This window comes from Terrapene carolina, unplaced genomic scaffold (genome assembly GCF_002925995.2).
Source record: "Terrapene carolina triunguis isolate 2854851 unplaced genomic scaffold, T_m_triunguis-2.0 Scaffold93, whole genome shotgun sequence".
Classification (NCBI taxonomy): domain Eukaryota; kingdom Metazoa; phylum Chordata; order Testudines; family Emydidae; genus Terrapene; species Terrapene triunguis.
In genome coordinates this window covers 9827061-9850273 of record NW_020664444.1, presented here as the reverse complement: position 1 = coordinate 9850273, position 23213 = coordinate 9827061, and the positions used below count along the sequence as shown (strand labels likewise).

Below are 23213 nucleotides of genomic sequence, written 5' to 3'. Positions count from 1 at the left end.
AAGACCAAGCATGATGCAGTGTTATTAAGTTCAAGTGCACTTTTGCTCACTTTGGTATTCCAGAACAACTAGTGACACACAATGGACTACAATTCAGTGCAGCATAATTTAAATCATTCCAAACTAAATATGATTGATCATATTACTAACAGCCCACATTACTCACAAGTGAATGGAGAGGCTGAGAGAGCAGTAAAAACAGTCAAGAAAATCGTATGCTGGAAGAGCCATTTCTTGCTCCGAGTTACAGATAACAGCAAGAGCATCTGGTGGGTCTAGTTCTACACAACTTCTGCTGGGAAGATCACTCAGTACTGCTGTTCCAACTTGAGATAGTCTTTTCCAAAGTGGCCAGACATGAAGAGACTTGCCAAATTGGATAAAAAGGGGAAAAAAAGAGTATGAACACTTTTACAACAGACCCCACTCAGAACTGCCACGTCTAGAATCTGGTGACTGAGTTCATGTCAAATTGGAAAGAAAAACTTCAGCTGTCATAAAGAAAAAGAATCCGGTGTTCAGAACATATGTGATGGAGGCCAACAGTGGAGAGTTCAACAGAAACTGTCAACATCTACAGTTTGTTCAGAACTGAACAATCAGAGAAAATTCTACAGATGGCAGACATAGATCAAAAAGATGATGATTCAAAGATTCCAAACTGAACACAGCCAATTGTTGCAGCAAATGGACAGCCAGATGACAAAGTTGCTATGCATTTGGGTTATGTAATTAGAAAACCAGTATGATTCAGTGACACTTAACAGATCGATCTGTTCTGAACTTCAAAGACAGCATGATAGTGTAAATTTTGTAAATGGTAGGAATGTAGAAGAGATATAATGGAATGCTAATCTGTATTATACTAATCTATCACTAGGTGGCACAGTGTATACCATACCTTATTTAAGTTAACCTCAGCCACATCTGTTCACTATAAGAAGGAAGCTCTATGGCCACTTCATATCTGGTACAGAAGTGTGACCTGCTAGTAGCAGCCCTGCAACCTACTGTGTACAAGAAATATATGATATGCTAAGGTGAAAAGAAGACAGAATATTTAATTTCCAACATATTTCATTTTTCACCTCTCTGAAACTTGGGACTGTAATTCATACAGCAGAGAAGCTCAGTGTGTGAACTGACAGTGGAGGTTTTACACTACTGCTGGAGCAGTTTATTCCAAGGAGCCATCCTAAGAAATTATTAGACTGAATATAAGACAATACATCTGTAGGAAACATCCAGGCATGTAGAAGCCTTCCCAGGTCTTGCAGCAAAGAGCTAATTTGGCTGACAGAGTCACTCTTCCACACCTGCTAGAAAGCTGGGTAGAAAAATGTTGCAGACTAGCTGCGAATTTCATTACAGCCCTTCAGCCAGAGACACTCATAGGTGCGGTGTGTAATGGACTGCTAAACAGATGGGTTGCGAAATACACAGCCCATCTGTCTTTATTATGCTCATTTCCTCTTTTATTAAAATGTTAATGAATACAGTTTTTAGTTATTAAACAGTGACAAGGGTAGCATCCCTTTCCAGTAGACACATGTGCAATCTACCTAACCATGGGGGTAGACAGGAAGGTTTCTTTTGTTCCTCTGAGGAAAGAAGTTAAAGGAAGCATATTGTAGTCAGACATTCACTCACTTCTTAAGGGCTTTTAACAAGCACCTCAATATTATTAACATGTGTGTGTTCCTCCACCAGACTCTCCCTGGAAAGTGCATCTATCAAATGTTAACCCTAAGATGACCAGTATCACTGTGAGTGGATTAACTCCAGCCCGTACCTACCAATTTAGGGTGTGTGCTGTTAACCAGGTGGGCAAGGGCCAGTATAGCACTGAGACCAGCAGGTAAAGTAAAAGTAGATCCCTATGTAAAGCATGTGAAGTAACCCCTAATCTGTTCAGAATTGTTAAAATGAAGTTACCTTTTGTACCACAGTGTGGGGATGTGGGCACTCAGTGGACAGCCCTGGTTACATGAAGTGCCTAAGAACTTTGAGCAGTATTTAGCCATATTGGCAGTTAGCACCAGCAGCAGCACATTCTGCATGCATTGGGGACAGAGGTGCATCCATCTTTGCAGAGTAACAATCAAACAGGATCATAGAAGGAGATGAAGTGAATGCATGTAGGGCCAAAATATGTTTTCCTGTTGTTTAAGACTCAGTGGTTAACTCTGGACTGGGCAGAGCACTCACCCAGTCACTGCATGTCACTTCTATAATTACTTCAGTTACGACATAGAAAGATGGCTTCATCAAGTTTAGTTTCAGGTGCATCCCCCTACCTTTATAAACCAAAGCTTGCTATGAGCTTGAATTGTAGAACAGCTGAGGTTTAAATGGCTTTTTCAACATGTAGGTGTTTGATATGAAAAATATTGAAAGAGTCAAAAGGAGTCACAGATTCTGATCTGAGCTCTAACTCATTCAGGCTTGTAATGTTTTCATACAGTTGAAGCAGCATGGGGGATTCAGACAGAATAAGGTTACCTCAGCTGTCCTCCTTGTTGCTTGCTTAACTGATTTTCTATTATGTTGATTTGTTGTAACTATTTCATGCAAAGTCATCAGTAGTTTGATCAGCATTATGCTTCTTTCTAGTCTTTGGGCTTAAGTAAATAAAGCTGGTTCACATTTAGTGGACACATAAAATAAAATGCTAGAGCTTTTTCTCCCAACACCCACATCCCATCACATTCTTTTGTGCTTAGATTGATGTTACCTGAAGAACCTCCCAGCGCTCCTCCTAAAAACATAGTAGCGAGTGGACGTACCAATCAGTCTATCATGGTTCAGTGGCAGCCTCCGCCTGAAAGTGAACATAATGGGGTTCTCCATGGGTACATCCTAAGGTAAGTGACTTACGCTCTGGCCTAGAGGGATCTTAATATAAAGTCTGGCGCTAAATGTCTTAGTGTGTTAGAGGTGGACATCCTAGCGGTGTGATACAAATAAAAAAGAAAGAGTGTTTAAAAGACAATGTCTAATTCTGTTCTAATTTATCATTAGATATTATTTGCAGTGCCATACGTGCATAGTGCTTTGCAGACAAATAAAAGACTCCCTACCGCGAGGAGCTCATAATTTAAGTCAGACATATCACACAAGTGGAACAGTGGCATTCAGGGTTCTGGAGGAACAAGGATACTGCCAATAAAGTAGAGAGGATGTGACAGATCAGGTGAGCCATGGCCAGATTAGGGTTTGGAGTTGAAAATAAATTAAGTAAATAGTCTTTCTGCAGCCCAGCTATACTGTTAATGTAAAGGGACTTCAAATGGGTAACTGAAAAACACTTATTTCATCCAATCTTTCCACTTATGTATGGAGAGGGTGTGGCTCCTAAAACAGGGTATGATCAGATTAGAGACTTCCCAGATCACATTCATTTTCTAGTCTCTTTGGGAGTCAGTAACCAGTCCAGCTGGACTCAGCGATTGCATGGTTCCCAGTTGGCTCCCTAATTGTCCCTGCAGTGAGAGCAGGCAGCTGTGGCATTCCCTCTGCTCAGGAAGGCCTTGTCTACACTCGATTCTTTTCTGGGAAATCTAACATTGTACAACCACTGGTATAGTGCCAAGCAAGGTTGGAGCCCCAGTTTAGACAGAATACAGATGGCTGGTGGCATTTTTACCAGTCCTCTAGATCTGCTAAAGGATATGGTGGTAAAAAATGCTAGTGCCCTTTTTACACTAGTGTTACCACTTTGCTACCATTGATGGAGCTGCTTTGGTGGTATTGCTGAGGGTGGAAATTTCCTGCTAAGCCTAGTGCAGACACAGCTGAAGAATGTTAACCATTTCCCTGTCACCCAAGCAATGAAGTCTGTATGTCCAATCAGAAGATACAACAATGTGGTTTATATAACTCTTGACTATATTCCTGCACCCCAGCCTTCTTACCTGGCAGTTTTTCAAATGTCAATTTGTAAAAAAATATTTTTTAAAGTGAAAAGATGTGTACACAGCACATACCGTATTTGGCGAGCTCTCACTATGGTATGCTTTCTCCACCACCCCTTTTGATTGTCATTTTTGTGTGTGTTATATCTATTTTATAGACTATCTGCTCCTCTGGGCAGGGATTTGTCTGCAGCAACTATGGTGTCATGCACATCTATGGGTCCGTCTATAAATAACAAACAGTAACTGTAGGCAACACTGTTTGCACGCCATCAATCTTGGCCAGTTTACTACATTTCTTGGTGAAAGCCTGTGAATCAAAATTGCAATATGCCAAAGACTAAAGCTGAAGCTTTGAGTTCAGATGGATTGCTGGGGAAAGCCGCAGGACCTTATTCTCCACTGGGCACAGATATAATGGGGAGCTGGTTGCAGCTCACTGATTCAGGGCTCTGGTTGTGGTGGAACAGGAGGTGTCCTGCTCTTTGCTTACACTGCTGAGGTCCCTAATGGCAGCATAGCGTCACGTTTGGTGGAACTCAGCTCTGCCACGCCCCTTTCTGCCCCTACTATGTCCCTTCCTCCCCATTTACTCGAGGGTTGGTGAGGGAGGTTATTTTAGAAGATTTCCCCCTACAGAGGAAGATGTCTTCACTGGGAATTTCTGGTTGGTAAGCAACCTTGGTGGATCAGAGAATCTGTTACCATTTTCTCTGGTGCTGATATACTGTTGAATGAGTGGGATCAAAAGGCACTCTAGTGGGTCAGCTAGTCCATTCCCTTGCTTTGTCACAGGATTGGTTTTGATATTCCTAAACCAGCCCTAATAGATTGGTAGTTAGTCTGCCCTTAAATACCTCTGGAGATAGCAATTTTGCAGCCTCCCTACCCTTCGCAGCCTGTTCTACTGTCTGACTGTTTCATATAACATGTTGACTAATTTTTAGGTTAAACATTTCCTTCTGCACCTCATGCAAAATTAGCATAATTGATCCCTGTCCTCTCTTTAACATCCCTTTTCATATTAGTAGAAAGTTATCCAGTCCATTGTCATCAGTCTGTACGAGTTTGTTGAAAACATTCTTTAGACGTTTAAATTATTGTGTTAGGCTCCTGAGTAGGGAAACAAACCATTCAACAGGAATTTAAAATTGTAATAAAACTTTCCCCTGTAATATTCCAGGGTTGTTCTTTGGATTCAAAACGTGAGGGTTACAGGAAGGTATCTGCTGTTGAAGGGATTTTCTGTACTAGTTTCAGCTGAGTTAGACTATAGTTGCTCTGTATTAAAGGTGCCTTTTGAAATTAAGGATGTGAAAGACCCACTATAACATCAGGTCCATTGCGCTGTCTTTGCAGCATAGAATGATAATCCCACCATAGAGGATGTATTGGACTTAAACTGACAGAATGCCTGATCTTAAAAGTGAAGGGGCACTGCACAAAGCCTATACAATATACAGCAAAGTATGTATATGGTGAGAAAAATCACTAGGACATGACATTTCTGAACTGGCCTTTTTCCTCTGCTCTTTTTCTCACCAGCAGAGTGTTGTTTTTATAGGGGTGTCACACTAAGAGCACAATAGATTAGACCACGGGAGCACTCCACATTTTGACTGCGACCTGTGAGAGCAAACAGAGTGCTGAGCAAAGAATTGACATTGCCAAGATTCATACAACCTTCCTATCATCCCGTAAGTGGAGGAAGGGGAGGTCTTGCATTGAATGGAGGCAGAGAGAGCCACCTAATAATCCCAGGGAGAGATTCTGACATTGCTTTGCTATATATGCCTTCTGATTTTGTGTTAATATTTCATGGAGCTATGCTGATGTTGTCTCAATACAAAACATGACCAAGTCAGGAAGCCACACTGCTCTTCCAACTCTTTGGGGTTGTCTGTATCACTGCTATTGGGTGATCAAGAGCTGCACTGAGATCTCTCTAGGAACAACAAAATCTCTAAGAATTAGGCCTTGTCTAAACACAGGGATTGCACTGATTAAATTTATATTGGTTTAAAATCACACCGTAAATGAACCAATGAAACTTTCTCATGTGGATAAGCCTTTAGTTATTGTTAAGCAGGGGCTGACTTAAAACAGCATAAACATAGTACGATGAATAAAATTCCAAACCTTCCCATAGTTGCCTTTTCACAGAATAGCAATGCTTCATTTGCAAGTCATAATGCCATTTGGTCTACTTATTTCTGATATGTTGATTAGCATATTGTAAGTATCTACTACACAGCTTGTTTCCTAAAGGGAAAAAAGCAAACAGTCTCACTTGAAGTGTTCAAATTTCCAAGGGTTGTTTGAGAGGAAATGATAATTATAGAAAACAGTGGATTCTCAGAGTGCAAAAGGACACACCAAGAAAAAAAGGCTCTAAAATATGAATCCAAATCCGTTCTATTTTCCATAACTCCTCCTACAGGGAAATGTATTCAATTGCTCCACCTCTTTGGCAGAGGTTCATCACTATATAGATATAGATATATTACTAATCCTTATTTGGCAAACTGTTTCATCTCCGTATTACCATTCTTCTGATTCCCACTCTTTAGCAAGCTCTTCAGTCCCTAGGCAACCCCTGTTTCAGGCCTTGTTATAATCATTTTGTGAATGTGGATTCCTGATGCAGGCTTGAGCTGACAGTCCCTTAGACCAGAAGGCCTGAACACTACTGAGATCTTCTTGCTTTTCAGGTTGAGGCTGAGGAAGAAAACATTTCTCAAACTGATTTACATCAGCACCCTGATAAAAATCCTGTCCATGATATTTTTTATACTAAATCACAGCTTTTACTAGACAAGCCACATTTAAAAAGCTATAACTTTTCTACAGCCATAAAACAAGATAAAATGCCAGTTTTGTTTAGCCCTGAGCATGTAATTTCAGTGAAATCAGATTATAAATACTATAGCAGTCAAGCAGGGTATGATCTTATCAGGGGTTAGTCTGTTGTTTTTGAGGACGTTCTATTATCCTTTGTATAATTCTGCAGTAAAAGTTTGAATATTGCATCTTCAGAGAGGAAGCTGTTTTGCTAGTCAGTGCATTTGCTATAATTGATGCCTTTTAACTGACTGCATTGAATTTTCCTTTTCTGTATGCAGGTATCGCCTGGCAGGCCTCCCTGGGGAGTATCACTATAAGAACATCACCAGCGCAGAGATTAACTACTGTTTGGTGAAAGACCTGATCATCTGGACTCAGTATGAAATCCAGGTGGCATCTTATAATGGAGCCGGGCTGGGAGCATTCAGCAGAGCAGTGACAGAGTACACTTTACAGGGAGGTGAGCGCCACTCTGCAGGCTAAACTGCAAATCCTTTGCAGTCACTAATTTTTAGACCCAGTGAACAAATAGTGCAAGGGTTTGTCGTATGTTTCCCTTTACGAAGGGAAACACACTCTGGAGACAGAGGATTCTACAGGAGAGGTTCAAGTGAGATAGAGGCATTTACCAAGAGGAAAAGGGAGCCGTAAGTCTTATTCTCCTTTACACCTCTCTGGCAATATACAGGACTGAATTTTGAGCAATAGACAGTCTCATGATCTCTGCTTTAGTAGGTCATAAAAACAATTAAACTATTTGAAAAAAAACTTACACTTTTACAGGGCATGTTAGTTTTTAATTAGGGAAGTATATATAATGGTTTGCTAATTGTTGATAGGAGTACATTATGATGTGAATACATGTATTGAGAGTTGTAGAGAGATTTTAAAAATAGACTACCCAAGTGCAGCATCAGTTTACCAAGACAGTTAAAGAGCAAGAAAACAGTCCAAGTTATACCTCAGAGAATCTAAAGTCTTGCAATATAGAAATAAGTAGACAGCCTCCAGTCCTTTAAAAACTTTGTATCGGAGCTGGAAATGCGTTTCTTAAAGTCTTCTGCTATTAGATAGGAGTAATATTATATATCCCAGTTCTCTACCGAGAATTGATTTCTAAATGGAAAATCTAAAATCACTTTCATACATTGGTTTCCATTCTCTTTTTGTGCACAGTTTTGTTTAGTTGGACACTTCAAGCTATCACAGCACCTTCACCTTCCCTCTGCTAAGACCCAGGTTTCTGACTTCCGACTCTTTTTGTTTAACCCCGCAATTGACTCTAATGTTCCTTGATATGATAGTTGCTGTTATCATCTTTCATTAGTTCGCTGTCTGTCATCTGTAAGGATATAAATCCTCTGTTACAAACGAAGTGCAGTGAGTCCTGCGTTCAGTATGACTGCTAGAAGTATTTATAATGCAGGACAATCTATAGTGCCCTATTCATCTTTATGTAATTCTTACTTAGTACAGATGAAAAAGCTAGGTGTTCCCTTTTTAAGTAATTCACAATAGCAATAAATAGCTCCATAATGGATGTTGCCATCCCCTAATGTTCTTGCGGATATCCTCGGGCTTTCAACCCACTTTAAAAACAGTTTGAATCCTTTTCACATTTGGAGTTGAGCAGAGGGGAGGCTGCGCAGCCCCAGTCTAATCTGAAGCAGAGTTAGTATCAGGTCTCCATACGTTAAGAAATGTATCATGTCCTATGCCACTCTCCCTGCAATTGGAGAATGTACAGACACCTGTTGTTTGTGACCATTTCTCACTGCTGACTGTGCCTCCTAAACCAGCAGGCGATTAGGAATGTAAATCAGAGCATGGGTGGAAACTATGTCTTGTAATACATAATATAGTTTAAAGATGAGCCTAAGAAACCTGCATCTATGCACCTTGCCCACCTCTCCACACACACCCCGCTTCACACATACTAGTGATTCGGATTGCACTGGCAAGAACTTGCCTGTCTGTGGATAGAAAAATTACCTTAAATACCTGGTATTAGTTGAATGTGCCATGCAATCAAAACCCTGGCAGCAAATGAGCGCTGAGAGCAGATCAACACATTAATATTGAATTCCCCTCCACCTTATTGGCCACGTGAGCTGTGGCCTCACACCTGAATGCATATGATTGGACTTTTATTAGTCTTTTTGGCATTTAGTAGTGGCAGCCCAAGAACCCATAGTTGACTATCAGCTGCTCAGAGCTCTTTTAAAATAACTCGTGGCCGGTGTCTAAGAGAGAACGTAACTTGCAAGATGCCTGAAGACCTGAACTCTCACAGAAACTGAGATATAATGTCAATATAATGAGAGATATTGGCAAAGCATGCAACATCCTGAGGTCTGAGGGTTTGACTGTTTCAAAACCCCAAAAGTCTTTTTAGTGGGATATTCACTATAACCCTTTGATGCTGTGTATATGCCTTTCTTCATCAGGGTTTCTCCAGCTGTTCCTTACTTCTTTGATGTTATCTTTGACAGGGATTTGTGCCAACTTTCTGCACAGAGTAGCTGTTGCTCATTTGAACAGAGTCCTTCAGGACTTTTCATCACTATGTGAAAAGTTGAGGCTTCCAAGTATCTCTGCACAGAAGAGTTATTTCATATACATAAAAAGCCTTTTGGAGGGTGATGCAAGTAGTCTCCCTTGCTGTGTTTGGTCCAGGAGAGACAATTTTTCTTCCCTTCACTCTGGGATCTAGCACTTCGATCTTAATCTTATTGACTTCTGAGGTGCTCTCCCTTTGAACAGCTCCTCCCAAAGTTAAATGCCAGTCCATGGATTTACATTAGCCTTCAAGTAACTTACATAGTAGATAGACATCACATTCCCCACCCATTTTCATAGCCCTCGAGGGTCACCTTTGTGATGTGTCTGAGAGACTGTGGCTCCACACTGAGGAGAACTATACCTGAGTCTCCAGTGCTCAAAAGCTGCTGCCAAACCCCAAGGAGAAAGTTATAATTTCAATATACATCTGTCTGATTTCGTGAGGAAACAGTCTGTAACATCGATCCCATTTCATGCCGTTTTACTCAAGCTAGTTCTCCAACAAGTGCGGCAATAAGAAAGAAAGAATTGTTGTTGTTTTAAATACTTGGGAAGTGTTCAAATGCTATGGTAATGGGAGTAAGGGGGCAAAATAGGTTCCTAGTGGCCTACTGTACTCAGACTCTGTAATATGGGAAATGCCCTCCAGTTACAATAGGGCAAAACTCAAAACTACAAACACTCAAAACCTTCAGACATTATGGCCACGAGCCATACTACCAGGCAAATTGACTCAGAGGAGATCAATGAGATTAGTAAAGACAGAGGGCCAATGACAATGCCAACAGGTTGAAGAACCATGCTTGCCCAGTACAACCCAGAACTACCGAACCCTGCTCTATTTTATTTTCTGCAAGAACTGAAGTACCAAAGGGACCAGGAGAAAAGGCCCCCATCCCAGAAAAAAGTGCCTTTTATGACCCACTCTCAAAATAAATTTGGGCACTTTACATTGCTTCAGGAAACCAATAGGTCTACTCTAAATGAGCCAACTAGAAAAGAGAGAGGTCATTCGTGCTGGTCCTGAAACCTGAGGTTTAAGTTGTTCTCCGAGGAATTCTTTTTGACTGGAAAGTGTAGAGCAAAAGGAAATGCATCTCTTAGAGTCATAGTATTTAGGCCAGAGGAGACCACCAGATCATCTAGTCTAACCTCCTGTGTATTGCAGGTGGTCAACACCACCCAGCATCTACACACTAAACCCAACAACCGAAATTAGACCAAAGTATTCCATCAACACACCCTGCTCCCGTGAGAGGGAAGAAGGAGAGAATGAAACCCACTGGCCAGTTCAGCAGCCCTCTTGGTATTCATGTTGTATGTGACAATTCAACCTTCTTTCCTCCAACTGATAGCAGGAAAGTTCTGAGGGCCAGTCTTGTAGCCCAAAGTTCCAAGATGTGGATACGTAGTCTGATCTCTTCTTTTTTGCTTCCAAAGCAGTGCAGTTTAGAGACATCCTTTATTGGGTGTACCTGTGCCTATCATAAAGGTTAGGAACAGTTGAGTGAATGGTGCTTCTTGAACTCATGAGACATTGGAACCACCAGATTAGTGAATCCTTGATAGACGTGATAGGGAGAGACAGAAGAGCAAGATGAGTATTCTGATGATGTTTCCTCCTTAGCAATATGAAGGGAGTCACAAAGGAAATCTTGTTCCCTTTTCATTGAAAACTTGCCAGCAGGGCTGCCTTCTGTGTGTAGAAAATAGTTCTGAGGAAGAAATGTAGCTGCTATCCTTGAATCAAGAGTATCATCTCCAAGTGTTGGGTCCTTTGTTAGTTAAAAAATAGATTTCTCCCTGTTATTCCTTTAGGCCAAGTGGTTGAAACAAAGAGCAAGAGACTTGCAGAGGGGAATCTGCTTAGAGCAACCAGTTGTCTACGGTCAGATTGTGAACTGCTGCTTTATGATTTATCAAGATGGGAGGGAACAAGGAGCTCACTTCCCCTTCATGCCCCTACACAGAAGGGGCACAGAATTAAAGTCCTGGATCTCAGGCCAAGTGCTTAGGGAGAAAATGCTTCATTCCCTAAGGGGGTGTATCAGCAGCTGCACAATAAGAATTATGTGCTTTTGAGGCAAAATTATTTCCAGAGCTCCCTCTGGGGCTCCGCAGCTTAGCACCTGAAACCCCTGCATTAAAGGAACAACCAAATTCTCAGATGGAGAAAAATCTGTGAGCCTGCCTTATTGAGATGTGAAAGTTGGCATCCTGAAAGTCAGGAGCTTGGGATCTTTCTGCACGCCTTTGTTGAAGATTTCTATTTAAAACTGGTAGTCTGTCTATCTGAATCTGTGTGAGATTCAAATGCCTATTCACACATAGCTAGAGACATGGACATGTGCTTATCCTTATTTCCTTCTTATTCCCATAATCTTGTTGGCCAACCCCATTTAATGGCTTTTATCTACAGTGCCTCCATGACCTTTTCTGCTAAGAGTAGTTTTAGAATGTTTTACAATTCAGGCAGTTGAATTCTAACACATTTTTAGCCAGATTAACTTTACCTGGAAGAATATAAAGGTTTGTTTCTGTCATACCAACTATGCTCTGAAATTCAGGGACATTTCAAAGGTGTCACACAAAGTTTGGAGCTGTACTCCAATGTGAGATCTTCAGTATAATCACAAACATTACCAAAATTAGGTTTAAAAAAATCCAACATGGGGATTTCTTTGTAAATACTTGTTGAAAGGAAGTTTTGTGTTCCTTGATAATAAATATATAACACAGATCTGCCTAGCTAAATACTGTGTATAATTAGAGATACCTTTGTTGCCAATTTCAGCTCTTGCTACTTACTGATGATTTAATTTGGAGCATTGTTTGAGAGGTCTGCTATGATGGAAATGTAGCACAGCCCAAGTTCATGTTTTAATATACACTTGTTCAGATAACCATGGAGGTCAACTTTAACTTCAGCTCATAATGAGAGAATTTAGTGTTATGCTTTGAAGTACATTCAGGATTATATTGCCACATTTTAACTGATAAAAATTGATTGTATTATGCTTATGCCCTTTAGCCAGCCTTGTTCTCTCCATTTTTAAAATGCATTAATTAAGATGTTGATTTTCTATAAAGAATTCCAAAGATAAATTATACCATAAATCATGATTTCCAGCATACCAAAGGTTTTATTTTTTTCTGGTCAAGTTTCCCCCCCCCCCTCCATCATTTTTCTTCTTGTAATAGGTATTTTTGGATTAGAATGATTTATTCTAGTTTCAGAACATTCATAAAAAGAAATGAAAAAAAAATTGGTTATTCACATTTCTAAAACTTTTGTAAATACTCCTAAGTGTTTGCTTGGGTTTCTTAGAAGTTTACTAGAGTGAGAATTATAAATGAAACCCTGTGTTTGTAGGGTCCATGCTCCTTTTCTGTTAGTAAATTCTCAATGCTGTAGCAAATGACATTTCCCACAAGGCAGATTTCCCAGTTCCTAAAAGGCCCTCTGAACTCAGGATGAAATCCTGGCATCACTGAAATCAATGGCACCATGATTTCACCATTAAAGAAAAAGATGATGTCCAACAAAATCCAAAATAGAAGTAAGCTGGCAATGTGCAGGATACAGAAAATGTTTTACAACAACTTTTGTTGTTAGGAATGTGCTGTTAGGAATGGCTTGATATTTAACTATCATGTATCCTGCATAACAATATTCGGTCACCTTCACATATATTCATTGTACTCTATGAACAACAAACTATTCCTAGTGGTATTGTGTACACACCCACACACACACACACACCCCCAATATAATACCAATAAGATTGAAGTGTCAAAATTAAGGAGAAGAAAAAAGGGGAGAGGATGATGCTTGATTTACCCCTCATGTCAAAATACCATGCAGGAGGGTATTATAATCCGTCAATGAGTTGTTCATAACTTTCTAACATCAAGCTAAGTGTAAAAGATGTTTCAAACACTTTTCTCCTATAATAGGAAATCTCTGACAAATATATTATAAAAATAATAAAGAAATATACAGGAAGGCAGAAATTTTAATTTAAGAAATAAGCTTTTCTAATGTAGGGTGACCAGATGTCCTGATTTTATAGGGACAGTCCCGATATTTGGGGCTTTTTCTTATATAGGCTTCCTATTACCCACCACCCCCGTCCCGATTTTTCACACTTGCTATCTGGTCAGCCTATTCTAATGTGAGCCATAAATATGCAAAACACTACACAGGGAAGCTATGAATAGGACTATACACATATCACAGGACTCCAGTGACATGACAGGTTTCATCAGCGTTTTTGATAAGAGGTTTATGAGTGTAACAGGGCGGGACTCATCACCGTGGCACCGCCTGCTGGTCATCCTGGGAATTATCTCTCAGTTCTTCCAGTCCACCTTCAGCTAGTGGTGTCATGCCTGCCATCACTGTTGTTGCCACTCTTTGGACCCACATCGCTCTCCGGACCGCAGCGTCTTCTTCTGGGCACAGCCCTCCAGCTGTGCCCCATTCTGCTTTCTCCCTCCTTCTAGGGGGGCCAACAGTCCTTAGTCCCACCACTTGCCTCAGAGGCCAACTGCACTCCAAGGTCCAGCCCCTCGCTTCAGGGGCAAACTGCAGTCTGGATACTGGCCACTCTCCTCATTGGCAAGTGGAGTGCAAGGGAAGGGGACCCAGGCCTGCCCGCTACTCTGTGTCCCAACCAGGGAACCTATAGCCGGCAGCCACCTACTACCCTCCTCCAATCTGCTGCCTATTTTCCTTGGGCCACTTCCCCCATAGCCCTAGCACCCTCTCAGCCCTTGTAGCAAGGCCCCAGCCTGGCAGTGGTCAGCCAGCAGCTCACCCTCACACTCTGCTGCCCCTGCCCAGCACTACTCTATCTAGGGTGCTTCTTCAGGTAGCCAGTCCTCTTCCCTTACTGTCCAGGGAGAAACTCCCCTCTGCTCCCCTCAGCCCTTTATATATGGCCCTCACCGGCCCTGATTGGCTGCTCCAGCAAGCCTTCCCCCTATTGGTGGGCTCAGTAAGCCCTTTCCTGATTACTGGATTCTGCTCAGCTTCCCGGGTGCTGCTTTTAACCCCTTCTTCTCCCTGTGTGGGGCAGCCGCCCCACCACAATGAGGGATAATATTTCCTAAGCAATGTATTATACAGCTGTAATGCTATCAAAACATTCTCATGAATCTCTAACCCAGAGGTGGGCAAACTACGGCCCGCGGGCCGGACCCTCCTTCCCGGCCGCTGAGCTCCTGGCCCGGGAGGCTAGCCCCCGGCCCCTCCCCTGCTGTTTCCCCTCCCCTGCAGCCTCAGCTCACTGCGCAGCGGGTGCAATGCTCTGGGCGGTGGGCTGTGAGCTCCTGCGGCAGTGCAGCTGCAGAGCCGCGGCCTGACCCGGTGCTCTGTGCTGCGCGGTGGCGACGGCGTGGCTGGCTCCAGCGGTGCGGCGGGGCTGTAGCGCCGCCAGCCACCGGTGCTCCAGGCAGCGCGGTAAGGGGGCAGGGAGTGGGGGGGTTGGATAGAGGGCAGGGAAGTTCGAGGGGTGGTCAGGGGGTGGGGGTGTGAATAGGGGTCGGGGCAGTCAGAGGGTGGGGAACAGGGGGGTTGAATGGGGGAAGGGATCCTGGGGGGGCAGTCAGGAATGAGAGGAGGGGTTGGATGGGGCGGCGGGGGACAGTCAGGGGCAGGGCTTCCAGGGGCAGTCAGGGGATAGGGAGAAGGGGTGGTTGGATGGGGCAGGGGTCCTGGAGGAGCAGTCAGGAAGGAGGGGGGGTTGGATGGGTCAGCGGGGGGCAGTCAGGGGCAGGGGTTCCGGGGGCAGTCAGGGGACAGGGAGAAGGGGTGGTTGGATGGGGCAGGAGTCCCGGGGGGCAGTCAGGAAGGAGAAGGGGGGTTGGATGGGGCGGCAGGGGGGCAGTCAGAGGACAGGGAGCGGGGGAGGTGGATAGGGCAGGGGTTCCGGGGGGGTTGGATGGGGCAGGAGTCCCGGGGGAGTGGGGGAGGATAAGGGGTGGGGGCTGGGCCCCTCCCCAACCGGCCCTCCATACAATTTCCGAAACCCAATGCGGCCCTCAGGCCAAAAAGTTTGCCCGCCCCTGCTCTAAACCATAAGAACTTTATAATGGCAAGAGATAACATTATAAGCCTTATAATGCATACTGGGGATTCTAATATATGGTAGGAATAATGTTCTACTTTCAGTGGTAATTTAGAGCACCTCCGCATACATTCTGACCCCGAACTTGCTGATTATGTATAATCCATGAGTAATGACATCAGAAGTCAGTTTATGGGTATAGAATTCTGGTGACATACAGTTACAGTGTATATAGAAGGGCGAAAAAGGGTAGTAAACGTGTAACAGAAATTTCAGGCCATATAGTCATCAAGGAATTTCAGTGACATAAGACTAAACAGAAGAGTGATGCTGGAGTAGTTTATAATGTCATTCCTGAAATGCTTGGTTTATACCCTAATTTTCCTTTGTAGGGCCCATCAGAGGAAATCCTCAGCTGGTATAAATTTGTCATAGCTCCACTGGCTTCTATGCAGCTGGGACTGTGTATACCAGCTGAAGATCTGCTCCCTTATAGTTAGCCGATGGTGAGTTTTATTAGTTTGGTGTGGGTCGGTTTCCACTAATGTTTTTATCTCCACTGAGTGTAGCTTCTGGTGGACAAATAATCGTTGGTGCTTTTTCAAACTTTCTGGTGGCTTGTCTTGCTTATGACATGATTTTGAAAAGCAGGGAGCAACCACAACTCTCATTGGACTTAGGGAATTGGGGATATTTCTCAGACTCGGGTTATTAATTTTCACTAGAAAATTCCCATTTGAACGTAATGAAAACAGTACTTTTAAAGCATCAAAAATAGTGGTGAAGAATTCCTCCCTTTATGGAATATAAACAAACATGGCCACCAGTGGATAGGTCTCTGAAAACATCTATTATTTGTGACATATATTATTTTTGCTAACTTTCAACGGGTTTTGGCAAATCTTGGTTGAATATGCAGGTATTGTATGAATAAATACCGTAATAGGATGGAAAAAGCAAATGAGAAAAAATACTTTATTCCAGGGGATAATCTGTATTCCACAGGAGATTTCTTCATCATATATTTTTCAGAACAGTAAATGATATACAGAGGCAGTCACCGTATTATGATTCCTCAATTAGAATTCCTATATATTCCCATTATATCTTTGCTTGTCTCCTTAGAGGGCTTGTTTGATTTTAAAGGGCTTAGGGAATTTCTTGGTGAAACCATTGATTGCCCTTACAGCCTTGGATAATTGAAAGAGATGTATTCACCTATCATCATCTAAGCTTCTGTCTCGAGTCTCTAGGAGAAGCTCATCGGTGGAATAATAAGCTACAAGAACTATTTCATCCCCTCCCTTTACCCATTAAAGGAATCTCCACTAGAAAATGAGAAATAACCCAATTACCTTTCTCTTTAAGTCGCTGCTGGGCACCAAAATCATAAATCACACATCCCTTTTCTCAGCACTGTTGTTATTTTCTGTGAATCGTGAATGGCAACTAAAGGTTTCTAAATTCATCTCTTCTTCTCCTCCCCGTCATTCCACCCCACCCTCAATCTATCTTCCCTGCTGACTTTGAACAGTGCCTACAGCTCCACCACAGAATGTGCAAGCTGAAGCTGTGAACTCCACGACCATCCAGTTCCTATGGAATCCTCCACCACAGCAATTTATCAATGGTATCAATCAGGGATACAAGGTAAACCAAAGTTTGGATCAAGGCAGTCCAACTTTCTTGGTACTGTATATAATTTTCTTGGGGCCAGATTGGAGAATTCCATGTATCTCCAGAGCCCTGCTGTATATCATAAGAGACAATGTCTTACATCAGAAGGAAGCTTATGTTAAACTAAGCGAGCTGTTGTCACTGCTAACATAACATCTGCTGACTATGTAAGCTCTCACTGAGAGGACAGGAACATTTGATCGGTTGCAAATCCTAATTCATTTGATGCTAGGGTAGAGATTTTCAAAGGCATAAATGGGAGTTAGGTGCCCAATAACTTGGACAGTCAATGGGAATTGGGTGCATAAATGACCTTTGTGCCTTTGAAAGTCAACCCCTATATTTCTATCTGCTCTAAGGCAAAATTCCCACTGACTTCAGTGGGGCCAGGATTTCACCCTAAATATTTTTTTTCAGTTTTGCATATTTTAGATTTTCTCTTTTGTTTCAATCAGAAGCACTTAACGCACTTAATTCCAACTTTCAGTCCATCAATTTTGGAGACTTTTCTTGCATAGCTATTTATGTAAGTTGAAAATTCCTTAGCAACTGTATAAAATGACTAAAAGCCTGATATATACCTATCAACAGATAGTAAAAACTTTATTGAAACTGTCAAAACCCTATTTGCTTGGATTTCTTTAATTTCATTAGATTGCAACAGCTTTATAGTTCCTGCTTCTCCTGGGAATTCTGAATTGTATTATGTCGGGCATGGGGACAACATTTCTGCCACATTTACATCTACCACATAATTTTTTTCATGATTTATAAATTATTAGTTGAAGTCAGGTATCTTTTCTTTTCTAAAGGGTTCCACCAATTACATCCTTCCCTGGCACTTTATAGGTCTGTTTCTTAAAGAAACCTTTAAGGCACCTAAATATAAATGTCCTGATTTTCAAAGGTGCTGAATACCCAAAAACCCAGTGAAATCAGTGGGAGCCACAAGTGCTGAGTACCTATGTGAAAAAGGCTAATGCAGTCCTAGGATGCATCAGGAGAGGTATTTCCAGTAGAGACAGGGAAGAGTTATACAAGGCACTGGTGAGACCTCATCTGGAATACTGTGTTAAATTCTGGTCTCCCATGTTTAAAAAAGATTAATTCAATCTGGAACAGGTGCAGAGAAGGGCTACTAGGATAATCGAAGGGCTGGAAAACCTACCTTATGAGAGGAGACTCAAAGAGCTTGGCTTGCTTAGCCTAACCAAAAGAAGGCTGAGGGGAGATATGATTGCTCTCTACAGATATATCAGAGGGATAAATACCTGGGAAGGAGAGGTATTTATTTAAGTTAAGTGCCAATGTGGACACAAGAAAATTGACTATTAACAAGTTTAGGCTCGAAATTAGGCAAAGGTTTCTAACCATCAGAGGGGGGAAGCTGCGGAACAGCCTTCCAAGGAGAGCAGTGGGGCAAAATACCTAACTGGCTTCAAGACTGAACTTGATAAATTTATGGAAGGGATGGTATGATGGGACTGCCTATGATGGCATGTGGCCCATCAGCGAATGCCAGTAGCAAAAATCCTCAACTGCCAGAGACAGGACACTAGATGGGGAGGACTCTGAGTTATTACAGAGAATTCTTTCCCAGGTATCTTCCTAGTGGGTCTTGCCCGCATGCTCAGCATCTAACTGATCACCATATTTGGGGTCAGGAAGGAATTTTCCTTTAGGTCAGATTGGCAGAGACACTGAGTGGTTTTCGCCTTCCTCTGCAGCATGACTCACTTGCAGGTTTAAACTAGTGCAAGTGGTGAATTCTCTGTAACTTGAAGTCTTTAAACCATAATTTGAGGACTTCAGCAACTCAGCCAGAGGTTATGGGTCTATTGCAGGAGTGGGCGGGTAAGGTTCTATGGCCTGTAATCTACAGGAGGTCAGATTAGATGATCACGATGGTCCCTTCTGACCGTAAAGTCTATGAGTCTATCAACAGGTTACTTTAAGTGCTTAAATATGGATATAGTAACCTAACTTTTGGAAAAACTGTGACTATTTATTTTTAAAATATGCTTTTTATTCTCTGTCGAGAGTTGATACTAATGTACAAACCCATCCAGTGAACCCAGTAACAGGATTATCTCAAGTTGCACAATGATAGAGTTTACAATTGTTTTCGCTGTATTGTTTTTTGTAATTGGACTAACAAGGTCTTGGCAATGAAGTGTAGTGTGAATAGAAACAACTTTTAATGAATTTTAATCTATATTTAAATTTTCTCTATTCCAGCTCCTGGCATGGCCAGTGGCTGCACCGGAGTCTGTGACTGTGGTCACCATTGCTCCTGATTTTCATGGAGTTCACAGTGGCTGCATTACCAACTTGAAGAAATTCACTGCTTATTACACATCAGTTCTATGTTTCACCACACCAGGGGATGGACCACAAAGCCCACCAGAGCTGCTGTGCACTCATGAAGATAGTGAGTATAGCGAAGTCCAGCCAGAAATCACCGGCAGTGCCTGAAAACAGTTCTGCTAAAGGTGATGGCCAAAATTTTCAAACCTTGGTTCCTAAGATTAGGCTCCTAAATCCATATCTATTCACATAAAAGAAAGTCACCTGATTTTCAGGGGTGCTGAGCACTTGTAGCACCCACTGAAATCAATGGGAGCTGCAATTGCTTGGCACTTCAGAATATCAGGCCACTAGAAATTAAAATATTTAAATACCCAAATATGGATTTAGGAGCCTAAATTTGTGAGGGTTTTTTTTTGTCAGTAAGTACATTGAAAATGTAATTACTTTATTTATTTGCATGCTGCAAACGTTTTATACAAATATTTTTTATGTTTAAGTATTTGGAAGGTGAGTTCATTATTCTGATCCTGTCCACCAAACCAGGCTCAAATCTGTATCAAGGGATGAAAATGAGTCTGGTAGTTCAGTGCAGAGATTATTTGCTGTGTCTCAAAACCCATACATTTTAGCCCAATTTGGTTCATGTGGAGGTGTCTATTCAAGAGAGGTTTAGGATCGATATGTCTGGAGGGGAGTTGTTGCAGGTCAAGATTAAATTGCAGTGGCAAAGCTGTGTGAAGGAGGCTTGCACAATTGTCTGTCATCACTAATCTTAGCTCTGGGCAGTGTTTTTAATCCTCTTCCCCTCACTGAGCACTGTACTGACAGCCCAAAATTTAAAAGTAAGTTAGAAAAAACTGCTTAATGTATCCAGGTTAGCTAGTGGTTTTAGAAATATTGTTTTGTCTTAATAACTGTTGGTTAGGCTAGTCATTGTTCCTGCAAAGAAGAGTCTGATCAAGAAGTAAGACTTCAAATGCTGGTCCAGTTGTCCATGAGAGAGTGTTGAAAGAACATAAAAGAAACTAGCTATTTATCCAGAGATTTTCTCGTTCATAGTCCATCTCCTCCGAGTGCTAGGAAGTGTGATATCTCTGTGCTCAAAGAGCAGATTTCCTGCTGCTAGAACTTAAAAACATTAGCAGATCACTGAAACAGCATTATAACCATCAGGAATCTATGAGCCAATAATTTAACCTCGTACGTGTTTACCGAAGCATTAAAGCTGGAAGACAAGGCGGAAAGAACAGTTATTGTATTTGGCTAATACTGAATAGGTGGTGTGACTTTTTAAAGACTCTTCAGAAAATAATTTCCTTGGAGTTGCGATGGCTAAAAGGAGACCTAGCGTTAGGATATTTGTACATACTGTAGATCTGTGCCTTCAGAGGACACACCAAATCCTTAGTATGGCTCCAGGATGACAGCTTGGTTTATTTATGTGGATTTCATTTCATATTTCACTGGACAGATCTGCATGGTGAAAAAAGATGCAGACTTTAAATCTAAAGAGAATATGATCCTTCCAGACCTCTGCTCACAGTTGGGTTACTTTCTGCCTTTCTTGACAACAATGCTTGGTGATTCTGAAAAAGAATTTGTTTGCTGATCAGTTGTAGATCAAACATGAACTGACATCCAATGAGAGACAGTCTTTGGTGGCTTAATGTAACCCATGCCATCTTTTCAGAATTGTACAACAAAATTAAAATTGGACTGTAACTGCAGCGGCAAATTGGATGGCAACTTTGTGGGTAGGGAGATCAAGGCTAGGGATATAGATACCCACTCCTGAATACTGCATACTTGCTATTGTTAGATATTCCTGGGATTCGTACCAGAGTAGCAGTTTTTTCTATAATGCTTTGACTACTGGCTATTGGAGAACAGTCTCAGAGGTTTCCCTCTCTGGGATTGCACAATTGCAAATGTGGCTATAGCCTGCCTACTGGCAGGCTTTCTTTTTTCATAGCGGGAAGGGAATGAGAAACTGCACAAAAGAGAAGAGGAAATAAAATACAAATTTGTAGCCCAGAAATTGCCAATTGGTGTCAGCAGAGCTGGAGGACAGCATATTCGGGCAGGAATCCAGGTAACAAAAAGCACAGTGAATATAAAGTAAGCCAAAAGCTCCCTTTTCCAGTGCATCGATTGAAGAGAGAACAGCAAGTTGGATCAAAAATCAGTCAGGTTGTCTTCCTTGAAGATCAAAATTGAGGGAGGATGGTGTATTCTTGACAGTCATTCCATTTTATAGTCTCATTGCACACCAGGGAACTGAACATTTCAAGAGCCCTTGAGCTACACCATAAAAATCCTTTAAAAGTTTCACAAAGTTGTATACACTTTACAGAAGATAGCTACCATTATACTGGAGATTTTTTAGAGCTGTTTTGCCCGAATTTATCCAAGTGCTGATTGGATAACACTGACCTTGATTTGTGAAGTTAAAAGACCCTGCCCAAATGGGAATTCTGCTGATGCTGTTTCTGCAGATACAAGGGCTGAAAACTCAATCCCTGCAAAGACACAGGAAAAGGCCATAATCTGCATGATATTGTTGAGGGATAACAGCAAACACAATTGCTTTTCAGGCTCCAGCTAGCCTGATTGTTCTAATTAGGTTAGACCAGGAAGAGAGACAGAGAACAAGGTGTGTGTAAATCGCCTGCTGCCTCTTTAGTTCTCTGCACAGTGAGGATGAGGACTGGATAAAATAATGTATGTGATGATAGCCAGATTGATTCTTAACACCCTGCATTCCCCCTCTCCCCTGCAGCTCTTACAGATGTCTCCTGCTGGTTTCCACTGACCCTGGCTCAGTGTTTTATTTCTTCAGTGCTAACCTTGCCGCATGAATCATATCAAAAGAAAATGGGGATCTCCTGTTAACAGATTTCCCTTTCTGATTGCCAGAGCCAGGAGCTGTGGGACACCTGAGTTTCACTGAGATTCTGGACACGTCTCTCAAGGTCAGCTGGCAGGAACCTGTAGAGAAAAATGGCATAATTACAGGCAAGTATCAGATGTTATCCTTTAAAATAAGGTGTTGGAATGTATTGTTGCAGTGAAAAAAATGGCTGGATAATAGAAGATTTAGAGAGAGCTGCCATCAAGAATGCACGCTTCCCACTTCCTCTTTAGGGTAATTGAAATGTTAACGAGGGCATGTTAGAGAAGGCACAGGTCCAGTTACCGCCAGTCCATGATTGTGGCCACTGAAAATTGTGGGCACTCTGTATTAGAAATCAACTCCCCACAGAGTCTTCAAGCTTGTTAAATCTCCTGCCGGTTCCACCTGTGTTAATAGATTTCTGAAACTCTTTGAGACTCTGTTTGACTCTTGGTACTAAGGATCAGGACCTCCTGATGCTGAATTTACAGCTGGGAAATCCTGATTGGCGGTGCTAAGGGGTTACAATTAAGATGAAATAACAAGTTAGCAGAGTCCTTCACACTCTGATCAAGCAGTCTGGCTATGGGTCATTTGACAGAAAGACTGGAACATTATTGCTAAATATAGAATATATTATAACAGCACAGATTTCATACTCACATGCTACTTCACCCTTTCCTGCTATATAGCCACATACTGTACGTCAACTTGGTTGGGACAAGCAGCCACTCATTTTTCTGTCAAGGGGAATACATACCTGGGAAAGTTCATGCGACTTATCCACATCGGTAATATTGTCATCAGATGGAAAGCCTACAAACCGTGTAGAGGTCTGTTTCTCAAAGAAGTATGAATTTGGCTTCATTCCAATTTTGAAAAAGCCTGAAAAATTCAAAATGCTCCTGTGACAGGGTATATAAACCCTACATTTGCGTGGAA

At 41.9% G+C, this 23213-nt stretch overlaps 1 protein-coding gene across 1 annotated transcript in view; it reads left to right on the top strand.

The window, feature by feature from the left end:
- SDK1 (sidekick cell adhesion molecule 1) overlaps positions 1 to 23213 on the top strand; it is a 628797-nt gene that overhangs the window by 472216 nt on the left and 133368 nt on the right. The window contains exons 16-21 of the mRNA XM_029911274.1: positions 1711 to 1858; positions 2724 to 2864; positions 7037 to 7218; positions 16926 to 17041; positions 19307 to 19499; positions 22295 to 22393. Coding sequence (XP_029767134.1) covers positions 1711 to 1858; positions 2724 to 2864; positions 7037 to 7218; positions 16926 to 17041; positions 19307 to 19499; positions 22295 to 22393 — 879 coding nt within the window. The remainder of the gene's footprint in view (positions 1 to 1710; positions 1859 to 2723; positions 2865 to 7036; positions 7219 to 16925; positions 17042 to 19306; positions 19500 to 22294; positions 22394 to 23213) is intronic.